At 43.5% G+C, this 24,595-nt stretch overlaps 2 protein-coding genes across 8 annotated transcripts; both read left to right on the plus strand.

The window, feature by feature from the left end:
- The first annotated feature begins 6,599 nt into the window (after window positions 1–6,599).
- LOC120818201 (UDP-N-acetylglucosamine--peptide N-acetylglucosaminyltransferase 110 kDa subunit) lies at window positions 6,600–19,945 on the plus strand. Of its 6 annotated transcripts, none has more exons than XM_040175088.2 (22): window positions 6,600–7,185; window positions 8,669–8,819; window positions 9,451–9,694; window positions 9,998–10,066; window positions 13,324–13,440; window positions 13,838–13,917; window positions 14,266–14,461; window positions 14,679–14,819; window positions 14,933–15,033; window positions 15,143–15,296; window positions 15,460–15,561; window positions 15,662–15,859; window positions 16,194–16,352; window positions 16,504–16,593; window positions 16,691–16,816; window positions 16,908–17,078; window positions 17,200–17,316; window positions 17,513–17,683; window positions 17,957–18,109; window positions 18,192–18,444; window positions 18,608–18,731; window positions 18,804–19,945. In XM_040175088.2, the coding sequence occupies exons 1-22, from the start codon at window positions 7,149–7,151 to the stop codon at window positions 18,982–18,984; spliced, it is 3,135 nt and encodes a 1,044-aa protein (XP_040031022.2). In that variant the 5' UTR covers window positions 6,600–7,148; the 3' UTR covers window positions 18,985–19,945. The 6 variants fall into 6 exon arrangements, with proteins under 6 accessions (XP_040031022.2, XP_040031023.2, XP_040031020.2 ...); XM_040175089.2 differs by having other exon boundaries at window positions 6,623–7,185; window positions 15,662–15,841; XM_040175086.2 differs by having other exon boundaries at window positions 6,797–7,185; window positions 8,639–8,819.
- Window positions 19,946–20,541: 596 nt separating this feature from the next.
- On the plus strand, window positions 20,542–24,573 carry gcna (germ cell nuclear acidic peptidase). Of its 2 annotated transcripts, XM_040175092.2 has the most exons (13): window positions 20,558–20,642; window positions 20,981–21,071; window positions 21,485–21,620; window positions 21,708–21,774; window positions 21,891–21,940; window positions 22,085–22,151; window positions 22,240–22,310; window positions 22,391–22,810; window positions 22,919–23,057; window positions 23,145–23,289; window positions 23,428–23,563; window positions 23,696–23,900; window positions 23,982–24,573. In XM_040175092.2, the coding sequence occupies exons 2-13, from the start codon at window positions 20,994–20,996 to the stop codon at window positions 24,211–24,213; spliced, it is 1,746 nt and encodes a 581-aa protein (XP_040031026.2). In that variant the 5' UTR covers window positions 20,558–20,642; window positions 20,981–20,993; the 3' UTR covers window positions 24,214–24,573. The 2 variants fall into 2 exon arrangements, with proteins under 2 accessions (XP_040031025.2, XP_040031026.2); XM_040175091.2 differs by having other exon boundaries at window positions 20,542–21,071.
- The last annotated feature ends 22 nt before the right edge of the window (window positions 24,574–24,595 follow it).

Raw genomic sequence — 24,595 nt, forward strand, 5'->3', positions numbered from 1 at the left:
GATGATACATATGCCGTACCTGCTAAAACAAACATTGATGCCCGCCAAATCTGCCAAAAGAGCTATTTTAGTGTATTTAGAGTGCCTCTAAACTGCCTATAAATGACTATGCAATAAACTACAACTTGCTAACATACAGTGAGTCCTTTGAACAACATTGAAGGCTCAAGATTTGTCGCTCACTAGTTACTCTTTCCATTGTGATGTCAAAGGTCACCACCACATCCACTCCCTCACTCACCGTTATTGCTGCATCAGCAACCCCTGACCTTTCACCCCTGTATTTCCCCCTGGTTGCTGCCATCTCTTGGGGCCTGTCACTAAGGAGGGACCCAGAGCTTTGGAGAGAAGGTTAAAGATCATTTCCGAGTACATAGGTGCTTACGGAAGGTAAGACACACTTTTGAATGTATATTTACCATGGAGAGGGAATTGAGGTCATCAATTATTCTGTTTCTTAATGAACTTTTAGTTGGAAAAGAGTGGCATCCGGTTTTTATACTTTCTCTTTTCCTTCATGCATCCAGCAAGACAAGCGTTCACATAATTCCTGTAATTGTTCTGCAAGTGATAACACCGCTTCCAAATAGAGGAATTATTCACTTATAGTGTGAGAATACCGAAAATAACTTTCACTATCTCTTAGTGAACATTACAGGCAGAAGTTTGCCTTATATTCTACTCTCTTGGTGGTATTTGGCCCCTGCTGCTTTGCCCCCGCAGCTCTGTCTGAAGATCTGAATGTTTCTTTTATGTGTAAAATTATTTTTTTTAATCCAAGAGAACTGGTACAAGAATAGTTTTTCCTAAAAGATTAAATGTCATATGGTAAACAGTTTTGCATGCATTTTGTGTAAATGTTCTTTGGAATTGCTACATAATATTTATTTTATTTTGATTTAGGGTGCGTGACTTTCAGTAGAACAGATAATGATATAATCACGTTACCTAATAGAATTTCATGCGTGAGAAGAGGGTGTGATCGGTGCAAATTGGAGGTGACTACAGTAGAAGTCTTCCTGTGTTTTAACAGCAGCCCGGTTCCAAGCGGAATCTTAGTTTTACTGTCCTCTTAATGTCCTCGGTATTCACATCCACAGTAAAACCACATCAAGCACTCTGTGGCATTGTCCCTAGCATATCTGTGTCATGTTTTTCTGAAACATTACATTTTCTAAGTGGAGGTCAGCTTTCAACTTTGTACTTTTTCATGATGGTTTCCCTGTTTATGAGTGTGCATAAGTGCGTGTGTGGGAGTGAGAAATTGTCCGCAGGGTGTTTTATTGCGCCCTGTTGCAAGGGCAGTGAAATTGGTGGTCGACAGCCAGCAGTTACGCCTTTTCCTCCCGACTCTTTCCCTGTCCCTCACACAACCGCTGTGGTCCAACCCGTTTCCGACATATGCGGCGCACACACAGCTGCAGAAAGTCAGAATAAACATACAAATTGGAAAGATAGGATTGCACATATACACTCTTATACGCGTGTACATCAAGTAAAACAAAGACCAAGTAACTCTAAAACCCTTGCGATCTCATAAAGATCCAAACTGGCAAATGGAAAGACGCAACCCCTGAATGAAATAAGATTAGAGTGACAATATTTACCCAATTTTTGTCGGACTGCATTCATGGACACACTCGAACAAGTGTGTATTGTATCTTGAAACGATTCCCGGTTTCCGCAATATTTCTACAACTGTGTGTGTCATATAAACAGGATATATAGAGAGGAAAGGAACAGGGTGGGAAAAGACACTATTCAAACAATTGCATGAAAAAATAATTGTACAGTTGCTGTATGATTAGAAATAGTGAGTGAACTCACACAAGGAGATGGACAAAATAAACTGAACCATAAGAGCAGTGGACTGCAGACTAAACTGCTTCACCTATGAATTATGGCTGGGCTCTGCGACTGGGGATGGTGAATGAGATTATAGATCAAACATAAACACCCAAGAGTTCAGAACACCAGCTCTGTGCTGCTACTGCTTATTATTTTTATGAAGCTTATCTCCTCAAAGTTGGTATAATCCTTTATTGTGGCATAGTGTGCGGTTACATAACTTGGAACGGCATCAATAAGGCCGAGGGGGAGAAGTTCCCACACAGAGTGCAGAGCCATAGGAGGTCAGTCATGAAGTATGAACTGTCTACTTATAAAGCAAACAGGTGCAATAAGTACAGTTCAAACACGGGGCTTCATCTTTAGCAGCTCATGCGAAGACAACAAGTGGAGACCTTTGGGTTTTTTTAGGGGGTGTTGTGGCCTGATCCTGGTCAGAGGTAGATTTGTCACTCTCAGGCAGTGACCTTCTTTCCGGACAAAATGTTCCCCCCACCGTGGCTGACTCACAAGATACTGCCGCTTACGCAACCAGTGGGAGGAAAGGGGGCTACAACAAGGGAGTGGGGTTAGTGATGAACCATCCATTTTTCTGCATAAATGGCTCGAAAAAGTGGGTGACTTCTGCGTGAGAATGGGACACAACACGAGGCCTATTTGCCGCAGGCTGGTCACAAGTCAATTATGCCCTAACTGTCACTGGTGAGGAAAGCCATTTAAAAGATGCAGAGGGGAAAATGAAAGAGGCAGCAACTGCAAGGTGGATGACAAGAAACATCAATCAACAGAGATCAACCATCACATAGTTGTTGGAATCAGGGTGTGTGAGTCGCCTACTTCAAGCCCACAGAGCAATCAACCCGAAATTACAGTGTTTAGCATGTACAGTAGCTAATTATAGGTTAACCTCTGACATATTATTTGTGTTTTTAATGTAAGTTTCCACTTCTGTTTGATGGTACACAAACAAAGGGACAGGCCACAACAAGTGCTCTGTTTTGCAGTGGGAAAGGGGAGAGCAGCCACAGGCGCCTGGTTGGTGCAAAGGCAATTCAATTTGGGATTAGAACCAGCAATAAAAAAACTAAACGGGTATAAAATGAATGTTGAGTATCTAAACGAACAAGTTAATAACACTATAAAACAAGCTGAGGATAAATCGCGGGGATACAGATCGTTCCGTAAACGACGTGTTTTAACAAGCAAGTGAAAGAAACCATCACTCATTAAATACATTAAGGCAAGTCTAGAGAAAAAAGCTGGTGGTATGAAAAAAGAATAGTTAAAGACATGAAAGACGAGGCAATTTGAACACAGGAGCGATGTTGCTACAGCCTCAAACTGTCTGATCTAAAGCTGCACACTGGTTCAGGGAAGTATAACAATATCAGACAATCACCTGCACAACACACATCCACGCTGGCAAACGGGACGGCGCTCTCAGATAGTCATGGACCCCATCCAGCCAGAGGGAGTCTCCTCTAATCCTTCCCCACCCCAGACATCCCGTCTCTGGGATTGCACGCCACTGGATGCCCCCTCAGGTGGATCTAAATGAGATCTGGCAAAGCCGGGATCAGAGGGAACTTTTTTACATGGGGGGGGGGGGGGGGGGGGGTTTAGTCTCAACTCCTGGAGAAGTCACATATTCACTATTAAAATTCACTGCAGTGGGCAAGGCGTCTGGTGGCTTCCTGATAAACATTACTTAGAAGAAAAGCAATGTTTGAAGGGATCAGGGTTGGAGAGGGTGTCAGTCAGCGAGTGCAATTGATAGCACAGACTTGACAGATGCTGTCATGAGAGGTGTCACCAGGTCCTGCACACACTGCCCGTCCAGGGGGGGACGCGTAAGAAGAGGACCCGGCAGGGTGAAATGAAAGGGGTCAGGGAGCGAGGTGATGAATGCAGAGATTTAAAGGGAGCTCCGGGCAGGCTCTGGCACCTTCCCCTGCACAAAGCAGCCCTGAGCTGTCACGTTCCTGCTCTCTGACACTGCCGGACACAGGAACACACAGGGTTAAAGCTTGTAATGGGCCTTGAGTGATGACAAACGATGATGATCTTCCAATGTGTTTTTTCGCCCCCGTCCGAGGTCAGAAGCTTGAATGCCACCGGTAGAGTTCAGCGTGCAAGTAGCCTAAAGGAGAGACCCTCTGTATTTTACCCCCTGGGCAGGATCACCAACCTCGGAGAGATTAAATGTGACTTCAAACAGAAACAAACATTTTACAGCAGTGCATTTTTCTGAATCGTTTTGCTGTTCAGACAGAACTTCCAACCACAAAATATATGGCTATAAAACATCAGGCCGCACCTGAAAAATGTCTTCAACTAAGGCCAGGAGCATGAATCAAAGTGCTGGTGCCTGATGATTAACCTTGCTGGCAATATCTGCATGCCTAGTTTTCATGCTCAGCGAACTTCAATTATGCCAAATCTCAACTCTGACATAATAGGGGCAGCAACACCATTAACCACAATATTCTTACAGCTTCTCACATCTAAAAGTGACTCACTGTGTTAGCGTGTCAGGAGTCACAGAAACAAACAGCAAAGATGCTCCTGTGGAAAGGCCTTTGTTCTGTCTGTTTTAAAGAGGGGAAGCTGCTAGTGACAAATATGTGCGTTGCTGCAGGCTGTAAAGCAATAAAGTGTTGTTCTCTCAACAGACCTGATGGTTGTCTACTTTTCCACCATCTGTGTAATCTAAAACTTCTTCTTGTTTACAATTTATTTAAAAATGATGAAAGCATAGCCATTTATATTTTTTTTTAAGACAGCTGAACCAATGTAAAAAACAACATCGTTGAAAGATGCACTCGGTGCAATTAGGTCTGTTATCATCTTCAGTTAGGTCTTGCAAACACAGCCTCATAGAGTGAAGTTCAACTACTTCATCATTTTTGGTTTGTCTATTTATATCCAGGAGTTAGTTAACTAAATTATTTTTTTTGGCCCGCAGGGCTGGAGCATAATTTCGGTATTAAACCTCTGGAAAAACACAGCACACCACAGCATAAAATCTGGAGGACTCATTGATCTGTAGGCCTGAAACCGTAGACGGCTACTGACACAAACACTGAGATCCATGATGGCAAATCCAGATGTGTGCCATTGCGGAAAATTTCAGTGAAATATGTTTTCCCTGAGCTCATGCCCTGCTAGGCTGCTTTCTGTTTTCAAAAAAGATCTAACGAATGAGCATTTAACTCCCTCTGTAAACAACCCTATTTGGAATGCACACCAAGGCAATGCAAACAATGTGGGTCATCAGCCCGCATTCGATCATCTCAAACCAAAATGGGCAGAAATAATTTCGCCACTCATTCGGCAGCGGAATTCTCTGGCCTGGCAATCAAACAACACCACAAACTCCCAATATCTCGGAGCCATGCTGAGATTTTAATAACGGCCAAATGGACCCGTGAGTGAATGAATCGTTTGCTCTCACGTGCTTCCTAAAAATAGCTTGTGGGAAAGCGGAGTCTGTTGTGGGGAGCTGTCACCAACCCTTTGGGCATGGGGAAGATGTGTTCGCCCTGACCGCCTTCCTAGTGACTGTAGCCTGCACAAAGATAAAGCATGTCAGATGCAATTGTCATAGACACACAACGCCCATGACATCATTCTGTGCACAAGTGACCGCTAAGCAGTGTGGAGAGTGAGCGCTAAGGAGAGGAACGCGAGGAAGAGTACACAAACCCTGCACCATAGGCGTGCTTTGAGCACACAGAGCAAAGCCAACATGGGCAATGATGTCAACTGCTTTCCCATAGAGGGACTATGGGAAAAAAAACTTGGGTGGAGCAAGCAGTAGCCCCCTTTTCATCAACGTCTTCAGGGCATTTTAATGACTATCACTTCAGGGTTCAGGCTTCAGGTTGAACATTAATTCATTTAAAATATTCTGTGAGTATGGGAGAATAATATGAGGGCCCGTGTTGGCTTTAATTTAGATTTGAAAATTACTATTGACATAGGTCTGTGATGAAACTGTGTAATCTACAAAATGCTGATGTTTTATTAACAAAGTGAAGAAGGTACTCTGTCAGAGGTATGACATGTGTAATAACTATTTCATATCTGAATGCAATAAGCCGACGTTATAGCAAAAAACAGGGGGGTCGCTTTCCAACAACAGACAAATAAATCTTATGCCTGTAGGACCTGCAAAAATGACTGAATCTAAGGTTGAATCATGTTCAGAGCCACTCAGCATTTCTTTATCAAACGTTCGTTCATATAGCTTTACAGGGGCTGCCCTCTGTTGGTGATTCTGAATCTTGCATCCCATCAACACAGAGGCCCAAATAGAGTCGACCTACTTTCATTGCATACATTGGATACACGTTTGGGTACACTGCATATCCCTCACACTAACTCCAATAACAGATCAACAAGATGTTTGCTCTCTATCAGGATTCTGCATAAGAGGCTAGCGTTATGAAAATCCCTCTGATATGTAACTCGTTTTGAAGAATCATTTAATTGAAAAAACGATGTATCTGTGGACGTTGGAACGGAAAATGTGCTTGACAAAAGCAACAAAACAAAATGAAGCAATAACGTTGCCAAAAATTGTTACCAGTGCAATTGTATAGAGTCCAGACGTTGGGCGTGGAAGTCATATTTTAAATGGCATTCTATGCTGTAGTCGATAAATAAACCATGTAATGAATCTTAGAGCACTGATGACTCAAACACGCTCTGATATGGAAATGACTTGCACTCTGTCTCCCTGCACCAGCGTATTCCTCCGCGCAACATACTTGTCTAATGGAAGTATTTGCCGTCACGAATCGTAGAATGCACGATTAGCACACAATACGTCAAGCCCGCATCCGATTAATTATTTTTTTTGCTAGTAGAAAATTATTACAATTCCACATGCACGTTTTAACGAAATGACGAGATGAGGAACTAGTTTATCTCCAAAACTAGTTCCACCCATTCCGCCATTTTATGCTCCATAGCAGCTTTGTTGTGAGGAGAAATCACCTTGAACCACAAGGCAACAGCACGCTTAAGTTTAGTAAAAAGCTTAGTTGTGAGGGAACTTAACGAGGTTTCGTGATTATTTAGTATCCGGCTCAACGTTATACAGAGCTTCGTTTCGTGCTGTGCGGGGAAATCAAATGCACGGGTAACGTTAGCTAACGTTACTTAGCTTCGCCTGGCAACGTGTTAGCTAGTCGCCACCGACAAAGACGACTGCTCGCCGCACATTGTTTCTCTAAAACGTTGATCCACCGGAGGACACATTGACGACCACCGTGCGAGACACGACGACAGAAGAGATGGCTACCTCCGTGGGGAACGTGGCTGACAGCACAGGTTGGTTGATATTGTGTTAGCTAGCGTTCAATATTGGGGGGAGAAGGGACTAACGTTACATGTTATGCTTTCTCCATTGCAATCTTTCACATCTGAACACTTGCACTGGCAACGTAACTGGGCCTCTACCGTCGAAAGAGTGCTTTAGTCTCACAGGCTACTGCTAACGGTACTTTGTCGTAAGCTAGCGATGCTAATTCGTCGCAGGTCGTACATTTTACCTTTTTAAAATACGTCTTGGAGCGTGTCTTTCCCGACATAAATTACGCACAAGTGTGCAAACATCAAGGGGTTTGTCCTTTTTTATATGGAGTCTATGGTTTCACCTACAGCAGCTAGCGCTGGTGCTAAGCTAGCTATCGTGCAGCTTTAGCTCGAACGGCATTACGGTTTTTTTGTTTGACCGCTGAATGAACTCAAACAGGCCCTCTCCTCTCGAAAACGTCGCCGGTTCTGGTGACCGTCAAAGGCTGACCGGAGAAAGGTGCCCGTCTTGAAGGCAACGTGGGCCTCGCAGCGTGACGCTGTTAAAATGACCGCGTAGGCGTTACGCCTCGTAGATTCCCATGGACATTAATGGGGTTCTCCGTTTAAACCGCCTCTGAATGCATCCTCGCGGTCACTGGTCGTACATCTGAATATAACCCGTAGTGCATTTTGCGTAATGTGGATTAAGCATTTTCACTGGGGGCTTTACGTAATCGAAACGATCCATTGTACAGGCAAGCATTATCACGTATAATGGCGATGGAACCTGCTCCACTGCTATCTGAAAATGAGTTAGATGTGCGCGTGCATTGACAGATTACATCTACTCCACCCAGGGCTTCACCACCCATACATGCTGTTTATGTGGTATTTTGTTTACGCCACACCCTGAATAATTTGCCTTCAAGTGACTCTAGCTTCATATGACATGGACGTTTCCTTTCTTTTGGCAGAGCCGTATACAAAAATTGAATAGCATGTGGAAAGCACAAATATGAATCTTAAACATATGCACGATGCGTGGGTAAACACAATTTACATCCCTACATATGTGCTACATTATACGGTATAGAAACGGTATTTATCTCATGCATTGATTCAGGTTTACTTCAAATAGTATCTTTATTAATCTTTCTATATATAAAAAAAAAAAATTGGAACAGAGCACCATGTAACATAGAAAAGATCCAGCAGAGCATTACCCTTTAGTGAAATCTACAGCCTAAAAACAGAAATTGCAATGGTTTTACTTGATTGCAACATTTTACCTCAGTGCTCACAATTTTTATTTTTCCCCAATTGATTTGGTCCTTGTAGAGTTCAAATTGAGAGCCCTTATTTGTCATTGACATCATTAGCGTCACCTCTTTATTTTATTTTGCCTTCATTTGTCTGCTTTAATTTCTTCATCACATCTAACGTGTTGTTTCCCCCCCCCCCTCCTTGGGATGTGTTGGTGCTCCAGAACCGACAAAACATATTCTTTCCTTCCAAGGGTTGGCTGAGCTGGCGCACCGGGAGTATCAGTCAGGGGACTTTGAGGCGGCTGAACGCCACTGCATGCAGCTGTGGAGACAGGAGCCTGATAACACAGGCGTGCTGCTGCTCTTGTCCTCCATCCACTTTCAGTGCCGAAGACTCGACAGGTGAGGTGTGGGGAGCCGACTCGACGCACACTGAACATGTGGCAGAAAACAAGAGTCGCCTCTGACTTTTAAGTGCTCGTAGCTGGTCTGGGGAGCCAATTACAGCAACTGAGCGGTCCTCTGGAAACCCTGTTGCTGGACTTTGGTCTCATTTGGTTCCCTCGAGATTCTAACACTGGTTTGTGGTGATGGTCATGCCCTTGCTTTACAGGTGCCACGGTTTCGGGTCTTGTGGGTTTGAAGTCTTAAAATTCCACTTTTACTCTTTATTCCCTCAGTGTTCCCAATGCCAGCAGTATACTCTGAATTCATTTAAATTTAATCGGAATGAAAATGTGCCAACAAAATCTGAAATAATTATTACCAGATAATTACTATTTTGTTTGTCTTTTGTATTTGTTTATAAAGGGAAAATATGACCGTGGCTGGGAAAGCATGCACACTCTGAACATCAAAGGGAAATCCGGTGCATAGTCTTTGTCGTACATGCACCGATTACTTGGGCAAACGTGGTTTCATTTCGAGTATACTGCAAGCAGTACAAAACTTTGTCCGGTTGCCTCTACACGAGCAAATGCGGCCAGCACCCCTCTTCAGGATTGTGACCACTGTACCCATTCTGGCCCTGCAGGTCTGCACACTTCAGCACCTTGGCCATCAAACAGAACCCAATGTTGGCAGAGGCCTACTCCAACCTGGGGAATGTGTACAAGGAGCGTGGACAACTGCAGGAGGCCATAGAGCATTATCGGCATGCCCTGAGACTGAAACCCGATTTTATTGATGGATACATCAACTTGGCAGCTGCTCTGGTGGCTGCGGGGGACATGGAGGGAGCCGTGCAGGCTTATGTGTCTGCCTTACAGTACAACCCTGTAAGTGCTGTGCCATTTTGTGAGATGCCTAAAGAGTAACTTGACACGTGTTGTTTCTGATAGATCTGCCGTTAGCGCCTAATAGTCTTTCCATCGACTGTGTTACCGATTACTCGTTTTCTTCAAAATAAATCATTTTAACGTCACATTTCCAATTTAACCAATTATTTGCCGTCACGGAGCGGTTTTCAGGGGTGTTGAGTTACTCCTTTCAATTCACAGCAAGCTAATCATTCTAACAACATTGATCTCCAGTTTATTGTAGCAGTAAAAATTGTTTTTGTGTGTATTTTTCCCCTCTAGGATCTTTATTGTGTGCGTAGTGACTTGGGCAACTTGCTCAAAGCTCTTGGACGTTTGGAAGAGGCCAAGGTATGTTACAGCGCATTGGCCTTTGTGTATATATGGGTTTGTGCTTCAGATTTTATTTTTTGGACATACATTTTGGTTTTTAGTACCCCTCCTCCCGCCACAAAAAAGGCCCTAGATGTTGTTGTCTCCGCTTTGACATTTTTAGGGCAAATCAAGCCCTTTCCCTTAAACCCCATGGCCCAGTGAAGGACAGGAGCCTTTTCTCATTTCTGAGTTGCATTAGGCCGCTCACCCATTTGAGGCAACCAATGCTTTAAAAAAAAAATCTCTATTTTATAATCCAAGGACAACTTCCATTGATTACTTTTTAAATGGCTAGGTCCATTTTTAGTATAAGTATTACATTTGTCACTGACCTTTTTATTTTTTTTAGTCCCAACGTCCGCTGTGTTAGTCCAACCTTTTACCAACGGTCAGCCCCTCTCCTTTCAGGAAGAAAGGCTGGCGTTTTTAAATCCAAACATTTGATCCATATTGTCAAATTTGAACCTTGGCCGGTGCATTTTCATATAGATTTTGGAGGGAAAATGCTGGCTCGGTCTTTGAAGAATATATGAACTGATGAGAAGCTAGTTTATCTTTGCAGTGCAAAAGGTAAGATGGTTTCTAACCTAACCACTACACTCCAACACGGTTTATCAAGTGCCCAGTGACACGCTTTTGGTCAAGGTTCGCTGTCAGTACATTTGCTGCCAGCGTGGGTCACACGTCCCTCTGTCACTTTCAAGACTTCGGTCTATGTAACGGGGCTCCCTGGGTTTAGTGGAATCTAGAGATGTGGAGTTGTCTCAGTGGTTACAGGCCATCTTATTTCGTGCTAGAGGGGGGTTAAGGAGTGGGGAGGAGCATCAGGGAGCCACCATCTCCCCTGCTCTGTCGCTCCACCCCCCGCGCGCTTGCAAAGGATTGGTGGAGTGTGCGCGCAGAGAGCTGCCTTCCTGACCGTTCAGCTTTGCCCCATCAGTGCTCAGGCACACCTGCATTAGTAGTAAATTTGAGTATGATTTAAAGGAGTTGTACACAGCTGGCTATCTAGCTGATATCCACCGCTGTTGAATAGTGCTAAATTGTGTGGGGGTTATGAATGAGTTCTCACTCAAGTGCCTTTAACGGGGTTCAAAGTGTTGTCAGGCAGACGGCTCACAATCTGTACTCCACCACCTGCGTCAGATGCTGGGTTAGAAAGACAGGCCCGCGCAGCAACAGCGATGACTTCTTTATTTCAGAGCTTTGGAGGCTTCTAGATGCCAATAATTCTACCACAGACTTTTCTCCCCACCCATTGGCCAGGACTCAAGAAAGCAAGCCAGGATAAAGAAAACAAAGATTTTGAAAATATTTCATGAGTATGCCAAAAGCATGAAAGACAATGATTAATACTTCTTCCCTTTTCCTTCAAATATGCAATACTATTCCCAAAGAAATGGGATCAGTTCATTTGGCCAAGATCAAGCCAGTAACTGCCCTCCTGTAGTTTGAAATGAAACTTGAATTGATGAACAGCCTGAAATCTGACTTCAACCTATAGTTCACTGGTGAAACATATGAAAGCCTTTCTTCCCTCCCACTCACCCAAAAGCATCTTTTGTTTTCTTTGAAATGAAATGGTCATTGCATGGATGAAAACGAAAAGTAGTCTTTTTTTATGTTTGTGTTTGGGAAGACCCTGTTTTATTTCCATATTTAAAAGACAATGTATTGTTTGAATACTTTTACTAACGATCTTGTTTTCTGATTTTGTCTCTTTTGGTTTTTCCACAACTGATATTGTTATTTAGAAGGTTTCAGGTGGGTGACACTATTCCTGCGTAGGTGCCTGGCGGAAAGGAACACTAGGGCAGCCTCAGTCCTCTCCTCTTCTTCCAGCCAGCTGCGGCCACAACTCTGACAAAGTCCAAAAATATGGTAACGGGTTTGTAACTGACAACAAAAGAAAAACCACCTCACTTCATGCTCCTCTGTCTTGTGGCTTCCTTTTGAAGAGCAAAATAAAAGAGAGAAAAATGTACCAAAGCAAATTACAGTAAGGATTTCTTACAATATGCTACACTAATAACCCAATTCTGTATTAAGTAAAAAGAAACTAGGATTTGGAAGCAATAATCGTGAAAAACAAGTAAGAACCCTCTAACTCTTACGTGTTGTTTATTTTTCCTATTTTGTTCTGTTTTTCCTTCTTTGATTTGGAGTTGCAGCATTCTGATGATGCAGGTAGTGCGCTGTGAGTCTGCAGTAGCGCAGGGGCCGCGCAGCGATGTCCTCCAAGCAACCAGTATGGCGGAAAGCGCAAGCATGCGAACCACACACCCTCACTCCCTTTGGCCAGTTGGTTGCGGACCTCTACCCAATCACAACCAGCCTCGCTCCCAAATGCCCCTCCATCTCAGACCGAATTGGATTTTCAAAAGCACTTATTTTCACTGAAACCATGTCACCAATTCAATCAAGATGGTTTATTGGCTGTTTATTTTCAAATGCCTCCCGTGTCAACGTCCCAGTCCATTCACTGGTTGACCCACGTCCCGCAATCCCTCTAAATCTGAGATATTATGGGTGCTGAGTGTGTGCTAGTCTGGTGTTTCAGGTGTCCTGCCAGGGGTTGTTGGGTCTGCACCTGGCCATTCAGCGAGCGCGGCAGCGATAAATGACCTTTTTGCCAGGCGCAAGGTCAAGCAAACGGCGTGCAATGGGCCATTGTGGTGGTGGTGGCGGCGGCAATAGACACACCATGCGCTCTCGCGTTTGTTGCGCATGCATTACAGGGACCATCACTTGCACGAAATGTCCAGCCTCCCAGGTTTTGAGATATCCTACCCACATTCAATTTGTGATCTCTTTAATATAAATGTAGTATCTTGTACTTTGGGGGTTTAACTAAACAGTGTTGAATGTTCTTAGTGACAGCACGCTGTATGTTCATGTGGGGACCACTGCATTCGTTGGGAATGTAGTGTAACTAAAGGAAGGTGGGCATACGTGTGGGTTTTGGTCGGATCAGCGCAGCGTAGGGAAAAGCAATGCAGCTTAGCGCGGCAGAATAGAGCGCAAGCGAGCCCGTGCTGCAGACTCACTTTTTGCTGTGACGGAGAATAGTCACTAATTTTGCTCTCTCTGCCCTTTGTTTTTTCTTTCTTTTTATTCTCAATCTTTTTTTTATTTTTTATTTTACCATCCCTTGTCCTCCCTCTACACACTATACCGCTCCCATTCTACCTCTTCTCCTTTCCTATGGTTTTTTCATTGTAAACCTTTCAAAGGCTTGCTACCTGAAAGCCATAGAGACTCAGCCTAACTTTGCAGTGGCTTGGAGCAACCTTGGCTGTGTGTTCAATGCTCAAGGAGAGATATGGCTGGCCATACACCATTTTGAAAAGGTCAGTTGCACTCTTCAGGTTAAAGATAGTTGAGCAATCATTTAATGGAAGAGGGTTATTATTTTTTTTTATAGGCTACTGTCAGGTTTGCTGAGGATGTCAGATAGTAGCACATGACATTAAACTTTGAATAATGTACATTAAATGAACTTTAAAAAACTAGTCACTGCTGGATGGTAATTTTTTTATTTTATTTTTTGCTTTTTATTGTATTCTGACATCAATTAGTTTTTTCTATAAATTGATACGTTTTTTTTTTTTTAACCTCACCCCTATCACAGAGGAATGTACTGAATGTTATACAGTTAGATTATCACTGAAAGTGCTACTTTCCAGTCTATATTCTTGTCATGTTTTTAAGCTTCGGGTCTCTTATTTATTTTTTATTTTTTTTAAGGCAGTGACGCTGGACCCAAATTTCCTTGACGCATACATCAATTTAGGAAATGTTCTGAAAGAAGCCCGCATATTTGACAGGTGAGTTCAAACCATGCAAGTTGTAGACCGTATAATACTTTCCCCTTTTCTAGATTCATGTATAATCATTTGTCTTTTTAAAAGCACCGTCTATCACAGCTTGTGGAATTTCATGTGTGGAAGTACATCCCACTTGGTCTGTCGATGCAATGTTTTTTTTTTTTTTTGCATACCATGTGGCCACGGCAGGGCCAATTTTACCTATCGCACTGCCATCAGCGTTTTCAGAACTGAATTTGTATGCCTGAATAGTGGCAATGAAAGGAAGTTGTGTAAAATGCTGCAGTTGGAATGTTGGATATTTAATAAGCTGCAAAACTACAATTCTGCTCCGTATCTTGTTTCCAGAGCTGTGGCTGGATACCTGAGGGCCCTGAGTCTTAGCCCCAACCATGCGGTTGTACATGGGAACTTGGCCTGTGTCTACTATGAGCAAGGCCTCATTGATCTGGCTATTGACACCTACCGCCGTGCTATTGAATTGCAGCCCCACTTCCCAGATGCTTACTGCAATTTGGCAAATGCCCTGAAGGAGAAAGGCAACGTAAGGCAGCACTTTGTGTTCCCCTGACAACATGTTCCTAATTTCCAACATTTAAAATGGTTGTAAGGGCATATATTTTCAGATTCTGCTACGATTACATATTTTCCGTGCACGTGTCGGGGCAGACCCGCCACCCGAGTGATGTTGTGAACCATGGGGAAACACTGAATCGACGAAGCATTTAGTGAATTAACTGATATGCCAATGTCTTTCCCAGGTGTCTGAAGCCGAAGAGTGCTACAATACAGCCTTGCGTTTGTGTCCAACCCACGCCGACTCTCTTAACAACTTGGCCAACATCAAGCGTGAGCAGGGCAACATTGAAGATGCAGTCCAGCTTTACAGGAAAGCACTAGAGGTGAGTTAAGAGTTGTTAACATCAACGCTTGTTTGATGTAAAAGTGAGCATGGCATTTGTGTGATCTCCTTGGTAACCTCCTTTTTTTTTTTTTATATAAATAAATGTTTCAGGTGTTCCCAGAGTTTGCAGCAGCTCACTCCAACCTCGCCAGTGTTCTGCAGCAGCAGGGCAAACTCCAGGAGGCCCTAATGCACTACAAGGAGGCCATCAGGTCTGTAGATGCATGCTAGATGTACTTCGTTTGGATTAATGTGATGTTATTTTACAATAGTAGAAGAAAAACTTCAACCAGATTTTCTTTTTTTTTTTTTAAATTTTAGAATCAGCCCTACATTTGCTGATGCCTATTCCAACATGGGCAACACACTGAAGGAAATGCAAGATGTACAGGGAGCGCTGCAGTGCTACACCCGTGCTATCCAGATCAACCCCGCCTTTGCTGATGCTCACAGTAATTTGGCCTCTATCCACAAGGTAGGAAGGATTCTTGATTTAAACGTTTGTATTTTTTTTGTATTTTGTATTCTTTGTTTGCCGTGACAGTGTCTCATGCAGATCATTCATACATGCATCCCCACATGTTTCTTTCATGAAATGTACTTGGATTTTGTATTCTAATGTTTCTCTTGGCTCTTAGGATTCTGGAAACATCCCAGAGGCCATTGCGTCCTACCGCACAGCCTTAAAACTCAAGCCGGATTTCCCTGATGCTTACTGCAACTTGGCACATTGTCTGCAGGTATGTAATATATATAAGTAATTACATTTAGCTGGCGCCAATGAATTAATTCATTAGTTAAATCTCATTTTCTTAAGACTAACTTCTGTCACTCTCCCAGATTGTGTGCGACTGGACCGATTACGAAGAGCGGATGAAGAAGCTTGTGAGCATCGTGGCCGACCAGCTGGATAAGAACCGCTTGCCCTCTGTGCACCCCCACCACAGCATGCTGTATCCGCTCTCTCACGGCTTCCGCAAAGCCATCGCTGAACGCCACGGAAACCTTTGCCTGGACAAGGTACACGCACTGATCAAAGCAAGTAAACTTTATTTCATTTTTGGGGGGAGGGAGGGGATGGAAGGTGGCTGGTGATGGCGCTGGCTACCTGCAGGGATATGGGGACGGTAAGGGATGGCAAAGATACTGGATGTAATTTTAAGCTACTTTGTAGAGAAGGAGGGGACAATCTGTGGTGAACGGGTTGCTCGCAGGGATGGCGGTTTGGTGCAAAGTTGGACATGAATTCAGATTAATCGATCGGTTCTTATTCATGGTTTAGTATCAGTCCAATATTGCTGCAGTATGTGTCACTCAGTGCAGCCAGAATTAGCAATCCTGCTGTTTTCTTACACCATTGCTAATTCCACAGATCAATGCACTGCACAAACCTGCTTTTGAGCATCCAAAGGACCTGAAGGCCAGCGGGGGTCGTCTGCGTATTGGCTACGTCAGCTCGGACTTCGGCAACCACCCCACTTCCCACCTGATGCAGTCCATTCCTGGAATGCACAATCCTGAGAAATTTGAGGTAGAAAATGTAGAAATGACAGGCATGCCATGACCACACATTGTACAATGTATGATCATGCTTGACTAAAATATTCCATAGATTGTGTGCAAGTAAATGTGAGGGTACGAGTCAATACTTCTTTTTTTTTTTTTTTTTTTTTTTTTTCAAGGTGTTCTGTTATGCGCTCAGTCCTGATGATAGCACCAACTTCCGTGTGAAAGTGGTAGCAGAGGCTCATCATTTCACAGACCTCTCACAGGTAACTGGTTTGACCTGGAGATGCTTCATGTGTCCACATGAACTGTGTCCACAGTAAAATCCACAATTTTACTGAAACTGGCACCTCTCACCTGCAGATTCCTTGCAATGGCAAAGCAGCTGATCGTATTCACCAGGATGGAATCCACGTTCTGGTCAACATGAATGGATACACAAAGGGAGCCCGAAACGAGCTCTTCGCTCTCCGCCCCGCCCCCGTTCAGGTGAGCAACAGCTGTGGTTTTTTGGGGATAAATGTCCACTGTGAAAAATAGTACTTGCATCTTCAAAGTTGTATTCATCCAAACTCCACAGACTATGTGGCTGGGTTACCCTGGAACCAGTGGTGCCCCCTTCATGGACTACATCATCTCTGACAAGGAAACTTCACCTTTGGAAGTCGCTGACCAGTACTCTGAGAAACTGGCCTACATGCCCCATACTTTCTTCATTGGAGACCACGCCAACATGTTCCCTCACCTCAAGGTTTGTACATCCTCAGAATTGGTTCATTAGTTTCTGTCAGCCTTTTTAAATACTGAAAAAATAGGAAAAGGAAACCGTTTGAAATACAATATAACATTTATTTCTTTTTTGTGCTCCGTAGAAAAAAGCTGTGATTGACTTCAAGTCTAATGGACACATCTTTGACAACCGCATTGTTCTCAATGGTATTGATCTGAAGGCTTATCTGGACAGCCTGCCAGATGTCAAAGTGATAAAGGTGAGTTAAGTACATTTCCTGAAGAGGAAATCCTATAAGTGGGTTTATGACCTCATAACAATAAAAAAAAATCTTAAATTTTTGTCATTTTAGTTGATGATTTTCCAGGGGGAAATCTTTGACTTTGTAAAATGTAAATTATGATCCTAAAATATTAAAGTTTTGAATTCATGTTGAAATTGTTCCTCTTGACCAGATGAAGGTTGACAACAACCAGGAAGCTGCTGGGGATGCAAATGGAGCTCTGTCCATGCCCGTCATCCCCATGAACACTGCAGCCGAGGCAATCATCAATATGATCAATCAAGGGCAAATCCAGGTCACAATCAACGGCTTCACCGTCAGCAACGGCTTGGCAACCACACAGGTTCGTTTAAACTTGGACACATCCATCCATTAAAGTCCAAATCTCGACGGCTGTAGCATGGGTACAAAATATTTAGAAATGCAAAAGCAAGGCAGGTGCAGCCATTTAACGTTGCTTTCTCAGGTCGTTTAAGTAGTGAAATGAATGAATGAAATAGTAAATGAAATGAGGTGGGCCAAACAGCCGAGGTCTGTCCCGTCTTTTTAACTCGTCAGGACATAAGCAGTAAAATTACTCCACCTCTAAGCAATACTCCTTTGTCCGTCATTGTAGATCAACAACAAAGCTGCCACTGGGGAGGAGGTGCCACGCACCATCGTCGTGACAACCCGCTCCCAGTACGGTCTCCCGGAGGACTCTATTGTCTACTGCAACTTTAACCAGCTCTACAAGATTGACCCTCCTACTCTTCAGATGTGGGCCAATGTAAGTTGGATGAACTCCTAAATGCTTTGGCTGCATCTTTTTTTTTTTTCTCTCCTTTTTAAACACTCTCTTCTCCCTGCAGATCCTGAAGCGCGTGCCCAACAGTGTTCTGTGGCTTCTTCGATTCCCGGCTGTTGGCGAGCCCAACATCCAGCAGTACGCCCTGAATATGGGTCTGCCTGCCTCTCGCATCATCTTCTCTCCCGTGGCCCCCAAGGAGGAGCACGTGCGACGGGGCCAGCTGGCTGACGTGTGCCTAGACACTCCTCTGTGCAATGGTCACACCACAGGCATGGACGTCCTCTGGGCCGGGACACCCATGGTCACCATGCCAGGTGAGGACAGACCCGCAGCGGTTGGTCGCTAATTGGACACAAATGATTAATTTAACTTCTCGTACAATTGTTTTCAAATTCAGATTTCTCATGTTTAATACCAAGTATGCAGAACACATTTCAGGTAAAGGCTGCTTTTTGATTGTAAAACCTATTTTTTAAGGTGAGACCCTTGCCTCCCGTGTGGCTGCCTCGCAGCTCAACTGCCTGGGCTGCCCCGAGCTAATAGCGCCGAATCGTCAGGACTATGAGGACATAGCCGTCAAACTGGGCTCTGACATGGAATAGTAAGTACAAACGGATTGACTACTTGAGAACATTTTTGTTAAACTGAAATTTGACTTCTTTGTCTCTTTTAGTCTGAAGATGGTCAGAGCACGTGTTTGGAAGCAGCGAATTTGCAGCCCTCTTTTCAACACCAAGCAGTACACGATCGACCTGGAGCGGCTGTACCTGCAGATGTGGGATCACTACAGCAATGGCAAAAAGCCTGAACCTCTGGTCAATATCCATTCAGCAGAGGTCAATGAGAATGCCTGAACTGGAAGCACAATGAATTCTTGTCCTTTTTCTTCTTCTTTTTTTTTTTTTTAAATACCTCCATCATATCCAGCCCTCCCACTTTTTTTTTTTTTTTGTTAAAACATTATTGACACTTGTTGGGAATGGTCGATCTGCACTCCAGCCCGCTCCCATTGCGCTCATCTGCTATAAACGGGACTCTTGTTTGTGAAGGAGCCTACAGATGTACACATCCACCCCCATCCCATCCGTTGTTTCATCACACATCTGCATTTCCTGAGCCAGATGCAGCCTGAGACTTTCAGGCATCTCGTCTGAGACTCAAACAGTATATTTGGTGAGCGTGAGGATTGTGAATGCCCTGCTAACCCCTCTGTACTTGGATATTTTTTCTGCTCCTGTGTGTGCGTGTGCACAGGATTGTCTGCAGCTTGTGGAGAGAATGTTCAGCCCTCATTTCTTGTTGATCTATTTATAAATGGATTAAGAGTGGTTTTAAAAGGACAATGATGCACCAATGAAATTGTAAGTTTTAAGCTTTAACATGCGATTGTAAAACTTAAATTGCAACAGAGTGCTCTTTAGTTTGTCCTAAACTGTTTAATTACTACAATGAGGTAGATGTGCAAGTTTTGAAGAATGGAGTCTCAATAAGGACTGCTTCCCTTCACCAAATGCCAGATTTTATTCTGTCAGTCAAGGAATATGTCCAATGGCTGTTGTCCTGTTTGATGTCACACCATGCTTGTAAAAATATTGGACAAAGTTTAAATTCCTTGGTAAAGGCCTACATTTTAGTTTAGATGTCAAAGCAGTTTTTTTCATCACACAAACGGAATGGCCTAGGTAAGTATTTTCTAAGTCTTAAGTTTTTTTTTTTTTTAATTTTTTGTATTGTCTGTTAAATGTATGCTCAATGATGCCAAGAGGGTCTAAATATAATTAAAAAGAAATAAAAGAGATGGCGGAACTCTAAAAATGTTGTGCTTGCTTGACTCTGTTGTTGGAGGGAACAATTGGGGGCCAATACCCTTTTTGTTGTTTAAACGGCTACCAAGCTTGCTTTGCTCTTTAGGGTGATAATGGTTAAATGACAATTTGATAATTGTGTTCCTTGTCTATTGAAATAACTATGTGCATTTATATAGCCAATGTTCTGTCATGTAGCAGGTATGTGGTCTTAATGGTGATCAAAGTACTTCCTCTGAAGTTTGCAGTAGTGATAATGACTAGCTAAAGCCAACACTAGTGGGAAAGCAGTCCGATCAAGAGCGAGGAACTTAAATTGGCCTCCACTTGCAAAACCAGTCAAGTTTTAGGGGTCACATTGTTGCCCCTCCTTGTGCACCTGTTTAACAAAATACATGACTGAGCAGATCATTATCAGAAGTGCAATTGAATTCATGTCATACCCTGATAAAATGTTCCCTTTACTTTTTTGGGCAGTGTGTAAAGTCACCTTCGCAGACCGAATGTAACCTTTTCGTTGTGGTTTTTACACCACATGACGAACAGCAGTCCCGGGTCTCAGTAGCTGATTAGTTGGTGGGCGTGGACATAATCTCTCGAAGCTCGCTCCAATTGGTCGAACGTCTTCTTAACCACTTCCGGTATGACGCAGCACCAATTTTGAATTCGCCGTCGCTTAACTCCGTTTAACTACGGAACCGCTTTCGGTAATGATATGTCAAATCAAATGAATACTCATTTTATTTAATTTATTAGCGTATAAGTAATATTCAATGGGAGGTTCATGCATCGCATGACTAACGACAATTTCTGAACGACTTCGACAAAATGTTGTGTTTTAGTCCAACCATGTGTTAGCTAGCAAGGTGCTAACGGGAATGCTATCGTTTCTTACCAACGTCAATGTAAACCGTTTACGTTACGTCAACGTAAGGCGAATGTGTGGCTCTACAACTGTAACCGGAGCAACAACAAACCGGTTTTTACCCCCACGTCTTTCGGAAGTTTATTAAGTAATTGCGTTAATATAACCGTTTGTTTGTAGTGTTGTAATTTAAATGTTAAAGGAAGCAATGAATGAAGTTGAGAAGATTGCCCGCGATGGGGACGGAGCACTGGACGCAGCGGGAACAAAGGTTTGTTGCACAGTTCATTAGTTTGTCTTCGCCACAATTTTCACATAACATGTTTGTTTTAATAACTCGTGAACTCACTGTCCGCTGTGTTTTTGTACATTGATAGAAAAGTATAAGGTTAGGAGAAGCCGTTTCATCTGTAGGTTTTCAATCAAAGGCTGTTTCCAGCTTCTTATTTGTGGGGATATTATGTCATATCATGGCAAAAGGAATATACATTTATTTTGAACTATTGGTCCTACAAAGCATATTATAAAATACTAATGGTGAAATTCTATTAACCAAATGATTAATTGATCAAGCAAATGAACAGCAACTTTATTGATAATGAAAATAATCATTTTCAGCGGCTCTATTTAATTGTTAAATCATTAACATTTAATCATATTATAATCTGTCTCTATTGTCTCTAGCTTCACTCGTCCTCCCCAGTCCAGCTTTGCCTCTCTGATTCAGAAGATATTCCAGAGAAAGAGAACCTGTACTCCAAAAGAAACAATTACCGAAATACGCCCTTGATTGAGTCCAGTGATGATGATTTTGATAAACGTGAGTTAAATTGTTTGAATTCATATTGCTGAATTCTGACTTTGTGTACAAATGCGGATGTGTTGATTTGTCCTTTTCGTTTCCTAGTTCTTGTGGCTACACCGAAAACTAAACCCGCCTCACTAAAGCCACGTAGTGTTGCAAAGAAAGATTGGTATGTAAAAAGTCACAGTGTGTTACAAATGTTCTTCTTTGTGTTGTTTTCCGCTTTCAATTTCACCTCTCATTTCTCACATCAAGGTTACTGTCTAAACAGTTTTCTTTTTTCAGGTCAAAGGTTGTTGTGTTGAGCTCGGACGATGACGACGGTTTCGAGACATGTAAGGGGCCTGTTTCTGCTGGGCACAGTATCAGTAACCAATGACAACAAATACGTTTGTCATCAGTTAGATGGTCAAGAGAACATCTTTTATAAACTTTTTATACAATTTTTCCCTCATTAATTTTAATTTTGTACATTGAAGTTCTGCAACGAGTGAAAACCCCGACCGCCAAGCCTAAGAATATATCAGAAAGTGGGAGTGAAGATCGGTGAGTGTGTTTACTTTACTTTTTTCTCTTTGTCAATGCCTGGAAAATTCTGTTTTCTTAAAATAGCAATATTTTGTTTATTCTGAAGCCAGAAAAACTTCATTGTGGGGGACTTCTCCTCAGATGATGACTTTATTACCACCAAATCATCTTTTAAAGGTAACTTTTAACCATCAGTCTTGATGTTCTTTTTCTATTTTAAAGAAAGGTGACATTTTTTCTTCTTCACTCTGTCTCAGTGCCTAAGAAGCGGAATACTCCAGCAGCACTGCATCCGCCGAGGAGACCGCTGTCTCAGTGCAACTCCCCGGTCTTTGTTAGTGACAGCGACGACGATGAGGATAACGTTGTGGTCAAGAGCACTTGGAGGACTCGCCATTTCAAAGCTAAAACCCCGGCAAAGTTTACCAAGGAGAGCGCTCCGCAGTGCGAGGAACGGGACGGCTTGCCATCGCTGCCGTTGCGCTCTGTCTGTTCTCCTTGTTCTTTTCTTCCCCACAAAACTACAACGCCACCGGCCTCCCCAAAGCGCACTCTTTCTGCCCCTTCCAAGCTGAAGGAATCGGACAGTTCCGAGGAGGAGTTCACATCCCTCCTGGAGAGACTGAAGAATAAAAACAAGCTGACCGGCACCACATTCTCACCTAAGAGCGCCCTTGGTAACGGCTTTATTTGTGTTGCCACATTTAAATAGTGTCCAACCTTTTGCCTTTCATTGTAGTTGTTGAAATCTATACATTTGGGTTTGAATCTCTCCCTCTGGTCAGTTCCTCCCGTAAAGGCACCTGTAACGTCAGCCCCTAAATCAATTCGGGAAACGCCCCTGACTGTGAAGACACCCGGAAAATCCACCGCCCCGAAGCCCACAGTCAGTCAGACCGAGCCCAGACACGGCCCCACCAGCAGGTTCTGTATTCATTCTGTACTTGAATGTCGCTTACACACACACACACACACGACTTGTCTTCAATTCACCTGTTCTTTCCCCTCTAGGCTGCCCCTGTGTAAGACCCCCGGGTGCTTCTTGCAGTCACTAACAAACCCTGGCTCCAGCTATGGCCGCAATTTCAAGCAGAACAAAGAAGAACTCACCAGTAGATTGTTCCAGCTCTACAACGCCAGTGTGTTTGACAGTAAGGTGATGAAGAGCAGCGTTTCCCCCCCCATGTTTCTGACAAATAATAATGACTGAATGTATTCATGTTTTCCATCTGGTAATTGCTTCATTAACATGCAAAATATCTTTTTTTTTTCCCTCGTCCGACATGACGTCCAGTTCCCCGCCGACATGTCAGTGACTTGGAATAAGAAGATGAGGAAAACAGCCGGTTACTGTGTCACGGGTCAGGAGCGAGCCGGGGGGAACCGCTACGCCCGCATTGAGCTGTCAGAGAAAGTCTGTGATTCTGCAGGTAACGCTTTAGTAAGGCACACGTGCAAAGATGAAGCCAATTGTCTGCTCAAAAGTCCCCTCAACGTAAATATGCAACGTCAGGGATGATCTACTCGTTTCACCACAATCTTGCGGCCGTCCCCCTTCCTAGACCGCCTCAGGGACACCCTGATTCACGAGATGTGCCACGCTGCTACCTGGCTGATTAACGGCGTCCGGGACGGCCACGGAAACTTCTGGAAGCTGTACGCTCGCAAGTCCACCCTGGCGCATCCCGAGCTGCCCGTGGTCACCCGCTGCCACAGCTACGACATCAAATACAAATTCCAGTACCAGTGCTCCCGCTGCCAGAATACGTACGTTGGGGATTTTAAACAAAACCATTAACCGCTCGTCTTTCTTTACTGTGCAGTAATATAATGCGTGATTCTTCACAGGATCGGCCGTCACTCCAAGTCGCTGGACACGCAGAAGTTTGTTTGTGCGCTCTGCAAAGGGCATCTGGTCTTGCTGACGTCTGGCAAGCCGCGTGCTCCCACACCTTTTGCCAGCTTTGTCAAAGAGAATTATGGGAACGTACGACAGGAGCTGTGCGGACGGAGCCACGGGGACGTGATGCGGAAACTTAGTGCAGACTTTGCCTCTAAGACTAAACTAAGTCAAAGCTGAGAGGAGGATACTCTCGGGATTTGCAGGTGTTTCCGAACCTGTTGAAATTTTGAAATCTTGTCAACCAATGTTGGATTAGTCTCTTACTCTTTTAGTATTTCTGTCATCGTCACTAGATGGACTAGACTGGATCTACAAGTTCTGAGGAAATTTGAGCCTAAATATTAAGTTCACTTTACTGGGTGTGTGTGTATATCTGAAGATAAAGCCGCGTCGGAGGATGACGTTCATCGCTGGTATCTGATATATCCTGGAATGGTGGTTGGCATTGTACTGAATGCGATGATTTTATTCCTTTTTATTAACCTGTTTCCTCTTCTGATAGAAACTCTGTAAATAAAGTTTAAATGTGTCTCCGTACATGAAATGGTCTATTTGATTT

The sequence above is a fragment of the Gasterosteus aculeatus genome, chromosome 4 (assembly GCF_964276395.1).
Source record: "Gasterosteus aculeatus chromosome 4, fGasAcu3.hap1.1, whole genome shotgun sequence".
Lineage (NCBI taxonomy): Eukaryota > Metazoa > Chordata > Actinopteri > Perciformes > Gasterosteidae > Gasterosteus > Gasterosteus aculeatus.

What these genes read in the sequence shown, in the direction of transcription:
- LOC120818201 (XM_040175086.2), top strand. Translation starts at nt 7,149, where the DNA reads ATGGCTACCTCCGTGGGGAACGTGGCTGACAGCACAG. An exon ending in CTGCCTTACAGTACAACCCT is followed by an intron (nt 9,695 to 9,997) that starts GTAAGTGCTGTG and finishes TTTCCCCTCTAG; the next exon opens with GATCTTTATTGTGTGCGTAG. An exon ending in ACCCATGGTCACCATGCCAG is followed by an intron (nt 18,445 to 18,607) that starts GTGAGGACAGAC and finishes CTATTTTTTAAG; the next exon opens with GTGAGACCCTTGCCTCCCGT.
- gcna (XM_040175091.2), top strand. Translation starts at nt 20,994, where the DNA reads ATGTTAAAGGAAGCAATGAATGAAGTTGAGAAGATTGCCCGCGATGGG. An exon ending in TGATGATGATTTTGATAAAC is followed by an intron (nt 21,621 to 21,707) that starts GTGAGTTAAATT and finishes TTCGTTTCCTAG; the next exon opens with TTCTTGTGGCTACACCGAAA. An exon ending in GAAAGTGGGAGTGAAGATCG is followed by an intron (nt 22,152 to 22,239) that starts GTGAGTGTGTTT and finishes TTTATTCTGAAG; the next exon opens with CCAGAAAAACTTCATTGTGG.